The 18,771-nt window shown below is 52.4% G+C and overlaps 1 protein-coding gene and 1 long non-coding RNA gene across 3 annotated transcripts in view; one reads left to right on the top strand and one right to left on the bottom strand.

The window, feature by feature from the left end:
• Positions 1-2,414: 2,414 nt before the first annotated feature.
• On the bottom strand, positions 2,415-7,285 carry LOC128628315 (uncharacterized). Its single transcript, XR_008392681.1, has 3 exons — positions 7,177-7,285; positions 4,551-5,261; positions 2,415-2,764 (listed from the first exon to the last, which is right to left on the bottom strand). It is a non-coding gene; the product is annotated as an uncharacterized LOC128628315 (long non-coding RNA).
• Positions 6,990-18,771, top strand: part of KIAA1755 (KIAA1755 ortholog) — a 33,074-nt gene continuing 21,292 nt past the window's right edge. For both annotated transcript variants that reach the window (XM_053671375.1, XM_037164674.2), the window contains exons 1-2: positions 6,990-7,225; positions 17,781-17,978. In XM_053671375.1, coding sequence (XP_053527350.1) covers positions 7,223-7,225; positions 17,781-17,978 — 201 coding nt within the window. In that variant the 5' untranslated portion in view covers positions 6,990-7,222. The remainder of the gene's footprint in view (positions 7,226-17,780; positions 17,979-18,771) is intronic.

The following is an 18,771-nucleotide window of genomic DNA, read 5'->3' as shown; positions in this document are numbered from 1 at the left end:
CAGCCGTCCAGAGACTTGCCTGGGCTGCAGGGCCCACTTCCAGGGAGGCTGTCCATGTGGCTGCAGTTGGCGGGAAGCCTCGGTTCCTGGCCACATGGGTATTTCCATGTGTGTCCTAACAACACAGAGGCTGGCTTCCTCCACAGCAAGAGGTCCAAGAGACAGCAAGGCAGAAGCCACATGTCTTTTATGACCCAGTCTCAAAAGTCACACGGTGTCACTTCCTCCACATTTGATTCTTTAAAGGCGAGTCTCTGAATGTGTGGACATGTTTTAGTATCACCACGCTCTTCATCCGCCCAGTTAACCAACTTTCATGAGAGCCTGCTGTGTGCCTGGCCCGGTGAGCAGCTCCTGGTCCAGAGCCCTGAACAAATCACCTAGAACAGGTGCAAACTCAAATGCCCGCTGGGCCCAGGAATTGAAAATGGGTGCAGACCCTGGTGAGCTGCATACCATGGGCCTGGATGAGGGGAGAGGCTGCTGCCTGGTGCCAGAAGCGTACGTGAAGCCTCTCTATTGCTACACATCAACAACTGATTCCGTTTTATTTTCAAACCCGCCGTGTGTGACCCATATACTACCAGTTTGCAAACTCGGGTGTCTCAGTGTTGCCTGCAAGCATTCCTTTATTCATGCACCAGTGCTCTAGGCCCCTTTCACACATGACAGAGATGACCTGCAATCACACACTGTGTCCTTGGCCATCTTTCTCCCTTCAGTGAGCTTCTATTCCACCCTCACAACCCAGGAGCAGATGTCCCCTCCTCCGGGAAACCTCCTCTGACCCCTCCTCTGGGGTCTGTTACCAGCTTTCTCCTCAGGCCCCGGCCACGTTCGTGCCCACAGCTCCATCGCTGCTCTCCCCCACCTCCTTCCCCACAAGGCGAACTCCTGAGGCAATGAGTGAGAAGATCAGCTGCAGCCCTGAGTGGCGTGGCTCAGTTGGTTGGGCGTTGTCCGCCAATGCAAAAGGTTGCCACATCAATTCCTGGTCAAGGCTCATGTCTGGGTTGCACTGGTCTGGCCCCCAGTCAGGACATGTGCAAGAAACAACCGATCAATGTTTCTCTCCTTCTTTTTCTCCCTCCCTTCCCCTCTCTCTAAAAATAAATAAATAAAATCTTTAAAAAAACCACACACACACACACAAAACCAGGTGTGCAGGCAGGGCCTCCCAGAGAAGGTGGTCCTGGCAGGATGAACGGGACCTGCGGAGAGGGGGTCTCCTGGCAGGGGGAGGGATGAGCAAAATCACAGAGGCAGGAAAGTGTGGGTGGTGCCTGAGGCTGGCAGAGTCCCAGCTTCTTCCTACTTAAACATTCCCCCCAACGCTGCCAGGGCTCTTGGCTGCCGCCCCAGATGGTGCGGGGCAAGGTCTGCAGGCCCTGAGGCGCTCCAGGTAGAAGGAAGCAGTTGCGGGGGTGGGTGATAGAGAGACAGTGGGACAAGAAACCCTAGTCCTAGATGAGCCATTGATGAAGCCTGTCCCACAATAACAAGAAAGGGCTGGACTGGGGGATAGAGGAAGCCCAGGGCTGAAGGCCTCAGAGAGGCAGGTGCTAAGGGATGGGCTGGGGGGAGGCAGACAGCCCTCGGCAGCCCCTGTCTTGGGGTCTCCAGCTACCCTTGGCCTTGGTTGCCATTGCCCTTGGAGCTAGACCCTTCTCCAGCCTTCCACCGCAGCTCCCTTGCTGGCAGGCCTCCTTGAAGCCCCCCTTGCACGGTCTCCTCCACCTAGCAGCTCAGGGAATGTTTTGATTCCTCTAGTGATTACATCGCTCCTTCCTTAATTTTCTCCATGGCTTTTCATGGCTGGAAGGAGAAAATCCAAGCTCTCTGGGATCTGCAGAGCCAGCCCACCTCTCCCGCCTCTTCTCAGCCCCGTCCCTCTCCCTCTGCCTCTTCTGTGCCTCCAACTTGCTCCCTCACCACAGGGCTTTTGCATGTGCGGTTCCCTCTGACTATAATGTTCTTCCCTAACTTCTTCCTCTCTTCAGATCTCAGCTTAAGCCTTCAGAGCAGCCTTTTCAGACCTTTAGGATCTACTGGGTTCCTTCAATAAGTGTTTTTCCCCTTGAACAACTGTACATCATGTGCACAATGCATTCGCTATAAGGATCTGATCCCTTGGTACACTCTGAGCTATACGAGGGCAGGGACTGTCCGCCATGCATCCCGGCACCCAGGACACTGTCCCTGGAATAGAGTGGGCAATCAGTAAATGCGTCTCATGACTCCTGTCTCTTTCAAGACATGACAAATGCTCATGGCCATTGCCTCACAGAAGGCAGGGGAGGGAGAAGAGCAGAGATAAGTGATTTTATTGTGCAGGGGAGAAGACTGAAGTTCAGAGAATAAAGACAAACCCCCTGACCTTCCAAGGAGTTGCTGGGCAGGCAGGGACTTGAACTAAGGCCCCTATATATTGGGCTCCTCTACCATGAAGCAATTTTAGGAGCAGACGAAGTGTGACAGGTCGTTGTCCTGGCTGGGCAGTAGGACACCGTGTGAGCCACTCTCTCCGGGTGGACCTCCCTGCTGTAACTTAGGACAGTTGGATAAGGCAAGTTTTAAGTCTCAGGGGCTCCAGGAGGTTCTGCTCTCGTGGCTTGTTTCCCTCTGTCTGTGCCTGCCACCAGATCTGGGCAGCCCAGGAGATGGGGTGCGGACAGCGTTTGAGGTACCTCTGTGCTCCCGGGTCTCCTCCACTCCCATCGCCAGATCTGGCACCAGGAAGCTCATTTACATGTTCTATTTTCCCCTGCAAGAAGAGAAGGCCGTTAAGAGGTGAAAGCATGTCTGTCCCAGCCTTTTGCTTTCCCGTGTTTGTGACGTCAGTGATGAAAAAGGCACGTGTTGACTTAAGCCGTGTTTTCACCTCCCTCCCTCTGGTTCCATTGAGGAGCTTCCCCCCATTCCACGCGGTCCGGGAACAGGCGCAGAACCTCCTCCGGCCACTGGGACAGAGCTGCCTGGGTTCTGTGTTGAAGAGGATTCCCAGGCCGCTTTGGGGTTCAGCAGGCAATTCTACATTTGATGCGTGATGTCTACGGTGAGTGGGAGAGGGCTGAGCATACACATCCACCAAGTATTTGCTACCCTCATAGTAGGAACAAATCAATATTTATTGAATGAGTGAATGCATTCTGAATCCTGAGATATTCTGTTTAAATTAGGCAATGCTCTTCCTCCCAGTGAGGCTGTTCCCCCGTGCAATGTCCCGGCACCTGGCCCCGGGCACATCAGAGTGACGGAGTGTCAGAATCAGCATCAGAGCCATTTGCTGAGGATGTCTGATATGCCCTTTCAATGAATTATTTCATTGGATTTTCACAACAAAAGTCTAACGAGGACTATGATATCTATTTCGTGCTGAGGAAACCGCGGCCCCGGGAGGGGAGGGATCTATGCAAAACCACGCAGCAGGCTGGCAGCAGAGCTCGTCTCCACGCCGCCTGCCTGAGGCCTCCACTCCACCATGCGTAAGGCCGGTGAGGGGGTCTGCTCCTTCCCGAATCTGGTGTAGCCACTGGAGCAGGATTCCGTTATTCATTTACCAAAGAGAGAGGAAATAAACCCTTGAACAAGCCTTGGAAAGTCCTCTGGAAAGTCCCTGAGTGACGTCCAATCCACCACTTAAACCTGTGCATCTGGAGGCTGATTTCACAACCCTTGGCCGCTCACACAAGCAACACCATTTTATGTGTTGTTATGGTAACGCAGCTGTGTGCCCGACACAGGGCAGAGCACCTCACCTTCATGAACTTATTTCACCCCCACCGCAGTCCTGCGAGGAAGTAAATGTTATGCTCCACGTCTTACACAGGATGAACCTGAGGCTCTGAAAGGTGAACCTCCACACGCAGCATGGGAGCAAGTCATACAAAGGAGTGTGTGTGTGTGTGTGTGTGTGTGTGAGTGTGTGTGTGTGTACACCTTTGGGTGCGTGTGGAGCTGTACTGTGTCAGCAGAGAATGCTTTTGGAAGAACAGGATGGGAATAAAGGTGCAAAGGATGTCGAGATGCCCCTAGACTGTAATGACCACTAGCTGTCCATTCCCACCTTTCTTCTGTTTTTAATTCTCACCTAAGGATACAGTTCATTCATTCATTCATTCATCCATTTTTTTGGTTGTCAAATGATCTTTAATTGAAATATTTCCCTTCGTCGTTCCTAACTAGCCAGGCACGCCCCTGCCCCACTGCTGATGTCATCTGTGATGTCATGAGGGGGCAGGCGTGGAATTTGCAGCCCACAGACTGGGCCGTCCCTGGGATCTCTTTAATGGTCCAGAGAGTTCTCCAGCTAAAGATCGGTGCCACATCTGTTGGGCAATGCTGATAATCACACCGGAAGTGGTGTTTCCACTGGGTTTACTGTCTTTTTGCCCCTTTCTGTCTCGTGGCATTTGTTTGAGGGCTTTGATGATCAGGGCAGAGGCTGAAGGCACTGCCTCCGTCTGGGCCTGTCTGTCCTGCATGATCAGTTTCACTGTCATCCTCAGACCCTTTCAGTCACTGGTTGCTAGGGCGATGTCATCACTGACCTTTTTTGGAGACAGGCCCAGGGGGGTGATCTTGGGGGCCAGGGCAGACAAGGCACTGACTTCCCATGGATGCACCTCAGGTACAGGACTTGATCTCGTTGGGGTCGAACTTCAGCGGCATGGTGGAGGCGGCTGGTGTCGGATGAACCCAGATTCCGGACGACAGAAGAAAGTTGCATCTACACCTCCTCTCAGCCCAAAGCCAAAGGGACATTTATTGATTTTAGACAGAGAGGAAGCAGGGGGTGGGGGGAAGAGAGAAACACGATATGAGAGAGAAACATTGATCAGTTGCTTCTGGTACATGCCCCTACCAGGAGATCAAACCTGCAACGGAGGTATGTGCCCTGACCAGGAATCGAACCCATAACCTTTCGGTGCATGGGACAATGCTCCAACCAACTGAGCCTCACCAGCCAGAGCGTTCCCAACCTTTTATGCAATCTAATTTCCTTTCAGGTGACCAACTAGTACTGAAATGTTTAGCGCAAGGGGACCTTGGGCACATGACCCAATTAGAATCTTTCTTTTAAAGTCTTTGAAACTAGCAAGGAGTGACAAAAGGCTTGAGATTCATTCAGGTAGCACAGGAAGGGGTTGATAACCTAATTTCTGGAAACAGACAGCCTTGTCCAGTTCCCGACTCCACAGTTTACCACGTAGCTGATGCAGGGCGAGCCGCGTAACTCCCGTGTGCCTCAGTTTCTCCATCTGTGAACGAGGACAATAGTAGAATTTAACTCGTCATTTATACACTTGGAGATGTACTGACACCTAGAAAGTTCTGCTTTGGTGTGTCTGTCTGTCTACACGTGATTCCGTCAGTTCTGAGGGGTTTACAACTCATTCTTGCTGATAAGACTCCTGGAGCATGTTGACTGCTCCTGTGCTTTCCGGAGAACAGGCCCCCAGCCTTCGTGTGGATTCTGTGAGCAGCGGATACCCGCCCAGTCCATTGTTCACCTGCTTAACCATCTCAGACTTTCTCTCTGCCGCCTGCAGACCCAGAACACTAGTTGTCATGTCAGTTCTGTCTCACCGCAAAGCTGCGGCTTCATAACCTCTGAGCGACCGCCCCCGCAACTCTCAGTGGGATTCTGCACCTGACATCAATCAGCAAGTCTGTTTTCTCCCAAACTCATGTCTGGAATAGAAACACTGAAACCTGCAGGCTGGAGAAGTTTTATGGGATTGCTTAGTACATAGAATGGCGGGATCTTCTGGTCTGTGTGGCAGAGCAAACTGTTGGGATTATTAGTCCCAAATTAACAATAGGCAGATGGAGGTCCAGGGTTATGAAGGCACTTGTTAAAAGTTACGCAGCAGGCAGACTGGCTCTTAGCTCAGGTTCTCTCTCTGGCAAAAGGCTGATTAACCAATGTGCAGCGAAAGACGGGCTTTGAATCAGCCCTGGGTTTTGAATTTAGACTCTTGCCGCTGCACTCTTCCTTTTTCAGTTCTTTGCTCTCTCCCAATTTCTTTAAGCTTCATGCTACCTCAGGGCCTTTGCACATGCTGTGCCTTCTGCCTAGAACCCTGTTTCTCCCCACATGCTCTTCCCCAACCCTTTACCCTTTTCCTTTCCCTCTTCCGGATCTAGGATTCTGTGCCCTTGTGAGACCACCAGCTCTACGCTGATCTCCTTAGTTTCCAAAGTCGACATTTTTCTGTTTTCTTAAAAGTTACCACATTTAGTTATTTTTTTTTTCTTTCTGTAAGTTTTCTTGCCCATCTGTCCCAAAAGATTGTACAAGATCTGAGGGCTGAGACTCCGACTTGTTCTGGCTCAGTGCTTGGCACCAAGTTTAATATAAATAAATGGATGGATCCCAAAGTCACCCAATCAGAGATCATGTGGATTCTAGTCTCCCTCCAATGCGGAGGAACAATGGTTGGGCCAGGGTCGCAAAGGCGGTGGTTATGTGGGAGACACAAGACACTCACACCTCGCCCCCCCCCCAACCTAAGAGGCAGACATTGCCACCATCATCACCATCATCAACACCGTATCACCATCAATCCCATTTTACAGATGGGGAGACTAAGGCTTAAGACAGTTCGTGACTGCCCCAAACCGTCCACTGGAAAGTGGCTTCTGCAAATGGGGCCGTTGGGGCGGGCGGCTCTGCGAGGCGGAGCTGGGAGCGCGGTGAGAAGAGGAGGGAAGGGGAGGGGAGGGGAGGACAAGGCCGCAGAGCAGGCGTCAGCTCCCCTTGGCAGCCGCGAGGCCTGGAGCCCGGAGGGGGGCGCCTGGTTCTCATCACGCGCGCGGCGGTCGGGGCGGGGGACGAGGCGCCGGCGCACACAAGGCCGCTGTCGCGCCACCCAGCCCACGCGGGGAACAGCGCTCAGACACAGGCGGGGCCTCGGGTGGCCCCCGCCCCGCCCCGTCCCGCCCCTGAGGCCGACCCTAGTTGGTTTCCCAGTCGCGCCGCTGCGTCTCTGCCTTGTCTTTCGCTGTCTCGGTTTCGCCCGTCTCTCGGGCACCTCCTCTCCCTGTCTCTCTCTCTGTCTCCCCAGCCTCCCCTCGGAGATGAAGCTGGGGTCGGCGCTCCAGGCCAGCCCGCTCCAGTGCTAGGCTGGGGAAAGGGCTGCACGGGACAGACGGACCCGCAGAAGGACCGACCTGGCGCCCAGAGAGGACCCGCTGCTGCAGCTTGTAGCCCGTAACCATGGTAACGCCTGCCAAAGCCTGGACCACCTCCCTGTGTCTTCTTTTGGAGGGAGCCTAGAGGGGGTGTAGAGCGCAGACCGAGACTTTTATGCTGAGACAGCCCTCAGTGCCTCGCCAGGGCTCTGTGCGTAACTGCCTGCCCCGCCCCCGCCCCAGGAGGGGTGGGGTGGTGGGGAGGTGCAGAGACCCATTTCTGGGCCACGCCCCTCTCTTCATTCCGGGCCTCCGTCGCTCCATCTGTAAAGTGGATGAGTAAGACTTGTAAACTTTGACATTGCCCCGTCCCATTGCCCAGATTGGAGCTGGAGTCCTAGCTCTGGGGCCTTGGACCAGACTTGGAGTGGTGTTGCATTTAGACCTGTGACTGAGCTCGGATATGCCCCTTGTCCCCACACAGGGCTGGGATGGGGATGGGGGTTAAAGGCCCCTCCCCATCTGAGCGCTGTCAGGCAGTGCAGGGCAAGGAGGGTGAGGAGCAGAGAAGTGAAAGTTGCTCACCCAAATTTGGGGTGGTTTTGCTATTTTAGACTCATGGCAGGGAAGTCAGATACGCAGGTTTCCCTGAGCTGAGGTGCTCCCATGGAAACTGGGTGAGAGGTAGGCCTAGGGGAGCGGGAGAGCGAGGCAGTACCCACATACCTCGACTTCCTGGGCTGGCACCTCAAGGTCGGGTCGGGCGCACACGTGTGTGTGTGAGTGTGTGTGTAAGAATGAAAGAGAAGTCTGTTTTAAGAGAATCCCAGCCCAGCTCCAGATGGGCCCAAGGGCCCCAGGCAGATTCACACAGATCCACAGGAGTGGTGGGGGTTGGGAAAAGGGCCGTGAAGACAGGCCGGGGTTTAACTCCGCGACCGTGATCTTCCAGGTTGAACTGGTGTGGGTTTTCACTCTGTGCATGTCCACACACAGAAGGACTCTGTACACACACACACACACACACACACACACACACATGCATACACCCCAAAGCATGCTCCTGCTTATTCACATGGCTGAACACAACGTGCCCTCTCACACACGCAAGCCTTGTCCACGCACTCTCCCACACTGCTAAAACTTGGGCACACACCTGCATACGCACCACAGACATATTGCACACCAGGATCCTAAGTTCACACCCCAGCGGGGCAGGTGCACACACCCTTGGCTGTTGGAGCCTTTGACAACAACCGTAGTGAGCTACTGTTGTTCACCTCGCACCGCCACCGTGAGACCCTGCCCCAATTTACCTGCAAGAGCTAGTGTAACTCTCACCAAGTCTGAGTGCACCTGCTGGTATCCCCACCCCATGGAGAGCAACCTGGGGATCCGGGAGCTTGAGTAACTGCCTGAGGTTGCCCTACCAAGAAGTCAGAGTGAGAACAGCATGAATTCCAAACCTGCACTCAGTTGTCAAGGTGTTTGCCACACCTTGCCTGGTTTTGGACCTAACTTAGCTATTATTTTGAGAATCCAGAAACTCGTTGTTATGCCCTAGACCCTGAGATCAAGGGTCAGGCGCTAGGTGGCCCTCTCAAAGAATAAGCAACTCTCTGCCGAATGGGAGTGATGGACAGATTTCCCTCCTACCATTGTCTGAGTATTAAGCGTTGTCCCTGGCCCCCTCTCTGGCCTCACCTCTGTACTCCAGACACTCCGACCTTGGTTCAGGGGCTCTGATGCTTCACGTCTCCTCCTGACACAGGGCCTTTGCACATGCTGTGCTGCTCAGTGGAGCCCTTTCCCCTAATGCACTCAAGTTGTCCTGTGCGTCTCTAACCAAATATCACCTCCTTAGGAAAGCCTCTCCCGGTTTTCCTGACTATCATTCTAGCCACATATTTCTCCTTCAAGAACTGGCCACAGATGTTATTTTGGGGGGACGATTGGATTAATGGCTCTCTAGTGTTCTGAGGCAGCCCAACATCAGAGTCTCTTGTGGAGAAGGGTCTTAGGGTGTAACCAGTCTCCGATTTCTATAATTTCAGTATCATCAGAACAATCTTTGCACATCCACTTACTGGATATAGGAAATAATACATTCTACTATTTATTACTTCATATTTTTATGTACATAAACTTTATAAATGTAAAAATATATGTAAACAGGGGATTTTAATATCATGGTCATGAAAAATCAGTATTCCTTGTCATCAACAGAAAGTAATATGTGAAAGTATATAAGCCGGGGTGAATCCGTGTTATCAGACCCTGGCTGGGAAAGGCTGGCTGTGGACGACTCCAAACCCGAGCACGGCTTTCTTTCCGTTGAAAGGAGTAATGACCAAGTGTTGAGAGGCGTTTGAGATGCACTGTCAGTGAACTGAGGCCTTCTCTTTAGTGTCATCGAGAGGACCAGAAAAGAATGGGAAAAACTTCTCTACTGTGGTCTCATGCGGAGTTCATGTCCTCCTCAAATCGAGGGCTCTCCGTGATCCTCCCCCACACTTTTGAGAAAAACTGGTTGAATCCAGAGCAGTTCATTCAACACTGCCGAAGTTTGTACCTGCTCCACGGCAGGCCATTGGAGGGCCTGCTGTGGGCCAGGCCCTGAATAAGGCCCTGGGGGAGAGATGTGTAGGCCCTGGGCGATCAGCCACCCACTGACAACTCTGGGCTGTGTGATGGGCAGTGGGCATCCCTCCCTTGGCCCCGGAACCACAGGTGTCGTGAGAAGAGAAGAGGTGCAGGTGGACACAGGGCTCTGAAGTGTGGGAGGGAAGCTCACCTGTTCCGGGGGGCGGCGACCCAATGCTTCCCAAGGTGGGGCGTCCACCAGGGGTCCCCCGAAGGCAGACTTGATTTTATTGCTTATTTTGTGCATGCTATTTACTTTAATTTTATTTTTCCATGATAGTTTACATTGAAGATTATGTTGTATTTGTTTCGGGTGTACAGTGTCGTGGTTAGACCATCGTGTACTGGACAAAGTGCCCCACGCGGCATTTCCAGTGCCAGCCTGGCCCCCACGCGTGGTCGTCACAGTGTTACCGACTGTATTCCCTACGCTGCACTTGACATCCCGGTGACTGTTTTCTAACTGCCAATTTGCGCTGCTTAATCCCTTCACCTTTTCCACCAGGCCCCCTTCCCATCTGGCAGCCATCCTTTTGTTCTCTGTGTCTAGGGGTCTGTTCCTATTTTGTTTGTTTGTTTATTTTGCTCTTGGGCGAAGAACCGTTTTGCTTGCTGTTAAGTGAAATCATATGGTATTTGTCTTTCTCTGTCTGACTTACTTCACTCAGCACAACACCTCGGAGAAGAGACTTTAGCAGGCGCTCGGAAGAACATTTTGTATTGTACAGCTTTTCATCTTGTTGTATAGCGTGTTGGGAAATAATGGAAGTAGAACGCATATGATAATAAATACAAATACGTTTGTCTGAGTTGAAAACGAATTGACAAGAAGTGAAATGCAGAGTCAATAATAAACAATAGTCAGTAAACAATCAGGGAGGACATGTGGGTAGCAAGGGAAACTCAGCGACACAGCGTGTGGGTAACAGGGCAGTGCCGGCTGGAGTGTCGAGTGTGTTAGAAGAAGAAGGAAGGGTAGGCCGATGGGCCTCCAAGGCCAGGCTGAGTTGCTCAGGCGATGGGGATCCACTCGAGGTGGCTGAGCTGTGGAGGGTCCCGAAGGCCACTGTGGCGGCCGAGGGGGAGCCCAGGATGCACAGGTGCACACCTCAACTGACCACCTACTGACAGTAGTGCCTTGGGCTCAGTTTCTTAACCTGTAAAATGAGGATAAAAACATCCATTCAGTAGACTTGTTGGGAAGATGAAGTCACATGATATACGGAAAGCGTTTAGCGTAAGGCTTGACGTAGAAGTCTTGCTCAGTAAGAAGCAACTCTGCGATTGTAATTGTTATTAGCAGGTAGTTTGGGTGGGACGCGGTGAACCCTCGGGAAGGGGCACAGGGGCCAGGAGCGAAAGGAACAAACACAGAACTAAGGCTCAGAGAGGGACAGTGACCTGCTCAAGGTTACACAAATGATGCACGACAGAGCGGGACTCGAATACCCATTTGCTTCTCAGTTCACAGCAACTGGAATGTTTTTTCCAGTTTCTGAATTTTTTTTTTTTTTTAATAAAGAGCCAATTCTCACTCATACCTCCACCCACACAAAACTAAGGATTGAAAGCAGGAGAAGTTTTAGTTGGACGTAGGCAAGGCCTTTCTGGCAGCCGGAGCGACAGAACGCTGGCTTTAAAACCTCCGGCCTGGAGAAAAGGAATAGGAGTGTTCCCGGTGGTTGAGGCCGGTGGCCACAGCCTGATTCCTACTGAGGACTGTATGTGGCTTGCAGATATCAGCTTCGGCCAACTTCGAAAGAAATTGGGAGGTTTTACTGAAACACCAGTAGGTCATAGGTGAAGGCAACACTCATCCCAAGTTGATGAGACCGGGCATTTGCTACAGGCCCCAGCACTCCCTGTTGCCTCCCGGGCACCGAGGGTGACTGCCAAGGGCCAGCAGGGGTTGTTTTCTCACGCCTGGCTCACTTTGTCTTCCACGTCACCTGTGGAAAACGGGCCCCCTGCTGGTTTAGATTCTCCCTGGACTAAATTATACCTTGAATTCTAGAATGGCCTTGCTGGAAGAGCCCTTGGGGATGGAGAAACTCAACGCTCCCACTTTGCACATGGAGAAACCGATGCCATGCCAGCGTCGCCCAGTGGGGCCAGGGTTCAACTCCAATTTCCCCAGGCACCTCGGCCTTGGTGGGGACGGGAGCTGACACACTGCCGACCTCAGGGTTCTCAGTCCCCTCCCTTCCCCAGCGAGGAGATGCGGACGCCAGGTGATACTGAAATTTGGCCTGTTGGAGCAGATGATAAATCTGGACCTTTAAGAAAAGTTCAGCCCGTGGCTCAGAAGGCCTGACTAACCACATCTGGTGAGACCATTTCAATAGAGAACCAGCATTACAAACACACACAATCGCACTTTCATTCCCCCTCCCACCCCCTGCCTTGATTATAAAAGCTCTACAAGTTGGTTACAGAGTGTTTGGAAAATCCAGCAAAGCTATGAAGAAAATGAAAACGTGCCTTTCGAGGCCCCTGCCCCTCACGGCCCTCAGGGGGGACCACAGTTAACCACACTCTTTGATGGTCTCTTGGCTCACACACGGTTTTCCGTGGTGGAGAGCCGATTGTGTGGGGATTTCTCCTTTTAAAAATGCCAATAGTCAGAAGAGTAGTTACCCTGGGGGTGGAGGGGAGGGGGAGGCTGTCTGGGAGGGGGCTTCTTTCTGGGTTGGCGGAAACCCTGTATATTGACCTGGGGAGTAGTTACAGGATGTATGTACAAGGCAGGTAAGAATGTGCCCACCTGTGCACATCGTATTTGTCTATTTTACTACATAAGGTAATACTCAGGATTATAGTAATAATGGCGGCTCATTACCAAGACACGGAGAAGGAAGTATACGAAACCTTACTCTGCTCTCTTCCTGTGCCCAGATGGAACTGCTGGGGACAGCTACTGCTCTGTGTCCTTTGGTGCCACACAAGGTCCCTGTGTCTGTACAGAAGGTCCCTGAGCATTGTACGAGGTGCCGGCTGTGCGGGCCGGGTTCCACTGGTCTCCAGGGGGCTCCTGGGGTGTAGGGGAGGGGCCCTGGCTGCACGCTGGCTCTGGCATGTCCCACTTCTGCCTTTCCAGCTTTCACGCTGTTCCCTGCCTGGGCTCCTGCCGAGGAGCAGTTAAAGGTGCAGGCGGGCTGCACTCACCAGGAAGGAATGGAAAGGCGTTGATTAAGTTTCATGGAAATCATTTTGAGGGGCCCCCGTCTGGCCGACGGTGTTTGGGTTCCTGCGGTCCCAGCCTGGGCTGCCAGGTTGATTGTAAATGGAGAGTCGCCAGCTTTCCTTCCTGCAGCCGCCTGGCCCCCTTCACAGCGCCCGCTTCCCCCAACTCTTGGACAGCTTATGAGCCCCCGGGGTTCAGGCCTGTAGCAGGTAATGCTCTGGCCAAGAGCTCGGAGTCCTGTTAACTTGGAACACGCTTTCTTGTTACTGGCCGCCCCTTAAATGGTTACCGTGTGTGCCGGCAGTTGAGCCAATCTGTGAAAGCCAAGGGCGTCCCAGCCTGCGAGCCTTGGTCTGTGAGAGGTAAACAGCTTTTTTAGGCCCCACTCAAAACGGCACAAGAGAGACCCCCCACCAAGGCTGGTAGCTGCGGGTGGCCCCAAGACAGACCAGGCACAAAGAGACAGAGAAGAGGGCGGACATAGCCGATCCAGGCTCAGGTTGGATTCTGGCTCTGTCTGCTCTCTGGGAACTTGGGCAAAATCAGCCTGAGTGTCTTTATCTGCAGAGTGGGATGTGTCTGCTTTAGCCCCTTCGATCCTTGTGTGGCGAAGCCCGTGAGTGTGGGTGGAGGGCCCAGTGCACACTGGGTGTCTGGAAACTGTCGTTTTTCTTGGGGTGACAGTGAGTGGAAGGGACCAGGAGGGGGACGGTCTCCACACACAGGCTGGGACTCGAGCTTTGTCTGACAGAATGGGTAAAAATACATAATGAATAACAATATAATAACAGCAACACCTTTTACTTCCCCCAAGATCTCCCGCATCTGTTCTCTCCTTGTATCTGCAGGTCAACCTCTGAGTGAGACAGGATAGGGACTAGAACCCCCATTCACAGGTGGGGAAACCTAAGCCCCCCAAGGAAGGGGTGGTTCAGCTCTCTGCTCCCAGAGGTTGGCGTGCAGACTGCAGCCGGGACACAGGGTGCCCCAGACTGGACCTAGATAACATGGAATCGAATGATGAGACAGGGTCGGTCCCTTCCGAACTCTCCTCTGGTCCTTCTGAGGCTCAGAGAGGAGTCTGCTTTCCATCGGGAGGTGCCTTTAACACCTTCTGAATGCGGGACAATGTGTTTTCTGGAAGAAAGGGAGAAAATTTGTTCAGCCTTTGGGAGGTGACCAGCTGTCTCCAGAACTTAATGGCAGTATTTATTTCCATTATTTACTTTTTCTATTAAAAAAAAGTTTAGTTTTTATAGAAATAGAGCAGTAAAATAAAACATTTTATGTAAGAAATGCATACTTATTGCTTAGTTTTATTATCTTATTTATATAAATATATAATTATATAAGATATACACTGTAGCTACAGTAATCATACATGTAAATATACTTATATAAATAAAATAATATGAAAGCCACCCAGTGCATCGCTGGTTTATTTTGGGGGTTTCATTCTGTTTATGCCAGTTGGTATTGATTTTTCAATTTAAAGTGGTGATGGAATAATAACTATAACATAAGCACAAAAAGAGCGGTGAAGGCTCTTGCTAAATGAGAGCTTATTAAATGGCAGTTCCAGGCAGAGAATTTACATTTGTTGTATCACTGAATCTCCCCCGACTCTGTAAGGCAGGTGTGATTGTAACCTCCAGTGTTATCAAAGAGAGAAATCGAGGCAAAGAAGCGTTAAGTAACTTGCCATGCCCCATAATTAGTCAGTGGCACAGCCAGAACTTGAACTTGGGCAATCTGGCTGCATTCTCATAACCAATGTGGGGACCTAGAGTCTCCCTTTAAAATGCAATCGCGTAAGCCCTTAAAAAGTTGAGTGGACTTGAAGAAAAACAGTAAGTGCTGATAGTACAGATGATGCTGAGATATGCTAAAATCCATGAAGGTGACAGTAAAAGGCTGAATTTCCCAAAATGAAATGAAACAAACTTAGGCCAACTCCATGTGCCCACAAGGAAAGAGGCCCAGAGGAGGAAGGCACCCACCTGAGGTGGCGCAGTGAAGGGGGACCCAGGGGACCAACGCCCCAGGAAAAGCTGGGTGGAGTGGGGAGGGCATGTGGCTGGCAAGGGCCGCCAGTCAAACTGGCTCAGCTTGTCTGTGTTCGTGGGCGTCAGACACGGTCCTCTGACCCCCTGTTCCCACTGCTGTCATTTGGATTGCATGGGGTGGTAAATAACTGTTGGGGTTTAGCCTTGCCGTGGGGGGGCATTGAAAGAGGTTACCGGGCCAGATGAGCCAGCTAAATGCAGACCCTCCCCCACCGCAGTGTGAAAGGAGCCCCTGCGGGGCAGTGTTCCCTCCACATCGGGTGCCTCTGGTACACTGTCCCCTCTGAACGTGCCACCGTGACGGTGCCCGCCCCTCTTCCTTCAGAGTGGGGCTGTGGGCATCCATCCATGCATTCCACAAGCAGTCGTGGGCGGCTGTCCTGCGCCCAGCACTGTTTAAGTACTAAAGACACCTTGGGGACACTGGCATTTGTCTAAGTGTCCTGGGCTTGTACCCTGGTTTTGTAGCTTTCTGGCATTAGAATCTTGCTGGGATTGAGAAATGCCATCTTCCTCCTCCTCTAGGGCTTTGTCTTATTTCCCGGTCTCCAGGGGCCTCTATTATATAAACGAGGAGTCTTATTTATTCTCCTCTTCCTTTACACTCCTCGGGGGACTGGTGGGCTCAGAGCTCGCAGCCAGTCTGGGGCAACCCCAGTGGCCTCCATGATGCTTCCCAGGAGTTAAAGGTCATAACCATGGGTTCCGTTATTATATCTGAATGGGAGCCTCTGACCTCGACCCGCTTGCCTGTGTTACAGATGGACAAGCTGTGGTTGAGACAGGGACATTTTGTTCAATTTTCCACAACATTTGCTGAGCGCCTATTTTGTGCCAGGGACTGAAGACTCTAGAGGAACAGGGGCCAGTGCCTGCTGTGTTAGTTTCTATTGCTGCTGCTGATCATAAACCCAGTAACCTAAAGCAACTCGAATCAATTATCTTGCAGTTCCAAACAGCAGACGTCCCACATGGGTCTGGCCGGGCTCACATCAAGGTGCTGGCAGGCTGCATTCGTTCCTGGACACCCCAGGAGAAAATGTTTGCTTGTGTTTTCCAGCCTCTAAGAGCCGACCACATGCCTTGGCTCTTCCTCTGTTTTCAAAGCCAGCAGCTTCTCATCTCTCGGATCCTCCTTCCGCAGTCACATTCTCCCCTGACTCTTGGGTCTTCTGCACCTTCTTGCACTTTTCAGGACCCTTGTGACTGAGCTCACCTGGATAATCCAGGATAATCTCCCTGTTTTAGGCCAGCTGATCATCAAACTTTATTTCATCTGCAGCATTCATTCCTCTTTGTGATGTAAAGTAACATGTTCTTGGGTTCCAGAGATTAGGGTATGGGCACCTTTGGGGACTGTTATTCTGCTTACCATTCCTGTCCTCGGGGAGCCTGGGGTCCACTGGGGGAGATAGCAATCAGTGTGGAAACCGCTCTGACAGGGACACCTCTGAAGCCCAGAAAAGGGGACATGTGACCCGGGGGGGTGGGGAGAGGGAGGTCAGAGGAAATCTCGGGGAAGCGATGAGGGCTGGTCTGAATCTTGAAGAATGAGAAGGAGCTGCCAGATGAAGAGGGGATGAGAGGGGAAGGCGTCCTGGGGGAAGGAACGTCTTGTGCAAAGGCCCAGAGCTGAGCGAGAGACTGGAGAGGTGCAGAGTGGTGAGGTCACGGGGGCCTGGGGGCCTGGAGGCCAACGCTTTCTGAAGGCAGTGGGGAGCCTCAGGTTTTGGGCAGGAGATGGAGGGGGTTGGGTCTGCATTTGGGAAAGGTTACTCTGGGGTGCTGGTGGAGAATGGCTGGAAGGGAGGCTGGCCAGAGGTCGGAAGCCAATGAGAAGGTGATTCAGTGGGACAGATGTGGGGACCTGGGTCGGGTGGGGGCAGGGAACAGCACAGAGCAGAGCGAGTATGTTCATGAGCTGTCGGAGGCAAGAAGACTGCATAGGACATGGCCGGGGGTTGTTGTTTGTGGGAGGGGAGGTGGGAGGAGGGGGCAGCATTAGGAGCAGACTTCTTGGCCTAGCAGCCGACTGGATGGTGGGGCCATGACTGACATAGGGACATGGGGGAGGAGTAGGGTTAGGGAGGTCCTGGCTTGGGTCTGATCTGTTGGTGGCCTGTGTCTGATAGGCATCTAGGGGAGGTAGGTATCCGGAGAGCAGTGGGCTAGATGAGTCTGGAGATCACAGATCACTTATATTGATTTGTATCAGTCAATTATTGCTGCGTAACAAACCACCCCCAAAATTCAGTGATGAAAACAGCTGCCACTCATTATCACCCAGGCACTTCATGCTGACTGGGGCTTGTCTTGTCTAAGATCAGCGTTGCTGGTAGCTGCAGGTCTGCAGGTCAGCCACGCGGTGAGATTTGGGGATGCTGACCTCCCCTTGCCCTCCAGCCCTGACCTAGATACCTTCTTCATTTTCCTCTCCACCTTGGACCCCAGAATGACATTTGAGCCAATACCTACAGGAAGTGAGGGAAGGATGATATCTTGAGGAAGAGTATTGTAGGCAGAAGGAACAGCCAGTGCAAAGGCCCTGTGGTGGGATTGTGCCCAGGGTGTTGAAGGAACAGGAAAGAAAGCCAATGTGGCTGGAGGGGGTGAGTAGGGGAAGGAGCAGGAGAGGAGGTCAGAGAGTTAGCGAAGCCTCAATCACATGGGGCCTGGAAGGTCATGGGAAGTGGCCACCACCCTCGTCGTTACTGCTACTGTCACTTTTCATCTTCTCCTGTCCCCCACAGGACCCCGCATCCCTGGACACAGCCATTCAGAACGCCCTGGCAGGCCTCTACCCGCCTTTTGAGGCCACAGCGCCCACTGTCCTGGGGCAGGTGTTCCGTCTCCTGGACTCTGACTTCCAGGGGGATGGGCTGAGCTTCCTCCTGGATTTCCTGATCCCCGCCAAGCGCCTGTGTGAGCAAGTGCGCGAAGCAGCCTGTGTAAGTCGGAAGGGATGCCCTCCAAATGGAGTGGGAAGGTCACGCGGTCCTTTACTCTCTGACAACTAGGAAGAGTCTGTCACGTCCGCACTTTCACTAACAGGGAGGAAGGCCTAGACGAAGGGCATCCTTGTGGGTTACCTGTCTCCAGAGCCTGCCCTGGGGCTGGCACTGTGGGCATCACCAGGCTAGAGAATGTTCCAGACATTCCCTGGAGCCCTTGAGGCCTTTCTTCCCGGACCCCTTCAAACCCAGATCTCAGGGAGGTGTTTCCTGAGGCAAAATGGAAATAAAAGTGTTTTAAGCAGGACTCGTTGACTGAAAATGGTGGGTCCTTACTCGGACGAGGACAGGGTGGTCTGGCCTCAGACCCAAATTTATCAACTGATCAATCCCTGTAAGGACCCTGTGTGTGTCTCTATATCTGCTTGCCAGCATCATTCTTACGGGCGAGGTGTTCCCACAAGGCTGGAGCCCAAGACAGTTCTGGGATCAAATCCTACTCTGAAGAGGAAACTAACCTTTCCCCATCAGCTGCAGATAGAAACGTTGCAAGGAAGGGTCCTGACTGGCCAGGTTTGGGTCCTATGTCCATCCCTGGGCCAATTACAGCAGCCAGAGGAGTGGGTACCAGGATTGGCCAGCCTTGGGTCATATGCCTACTTTCTTGGTCAGAGGGTGGAGACTGTTTCAAGAAAAGGGTAGGGAGAGGCCTTTGGAGACCCAATCCTCAGATGCCCCCTGCTGGAACTTGCCCACACCCTTCACCAGGTTGCCATCTATGCCCTGCTAT

Source organism: Artibeus jamaicensis, unplaced genomic scaffold (assembly GCF_021234435.1).
Source record: "Artibeus jamaicensis isolate MK-2021 breed Jamaican fruit bat unplaced genomic scaffold, CSHL_Jam_final contig_685, whole genome shotgun sequence".
In the NCBI taxonomy this organism is placed as follows: domain Eukaryota; kingdom Metazoa; phylum Chordata; class Mammalia; order Chiroptera; family Phyllostomidae; genus Artibeus; species Artibeus jamaicensis.
The sequence above is the reverse complement of the archived record's forward strand: the minus strand, read 5'-3'. Positions and strand labels throughout refer to the sequence as shown.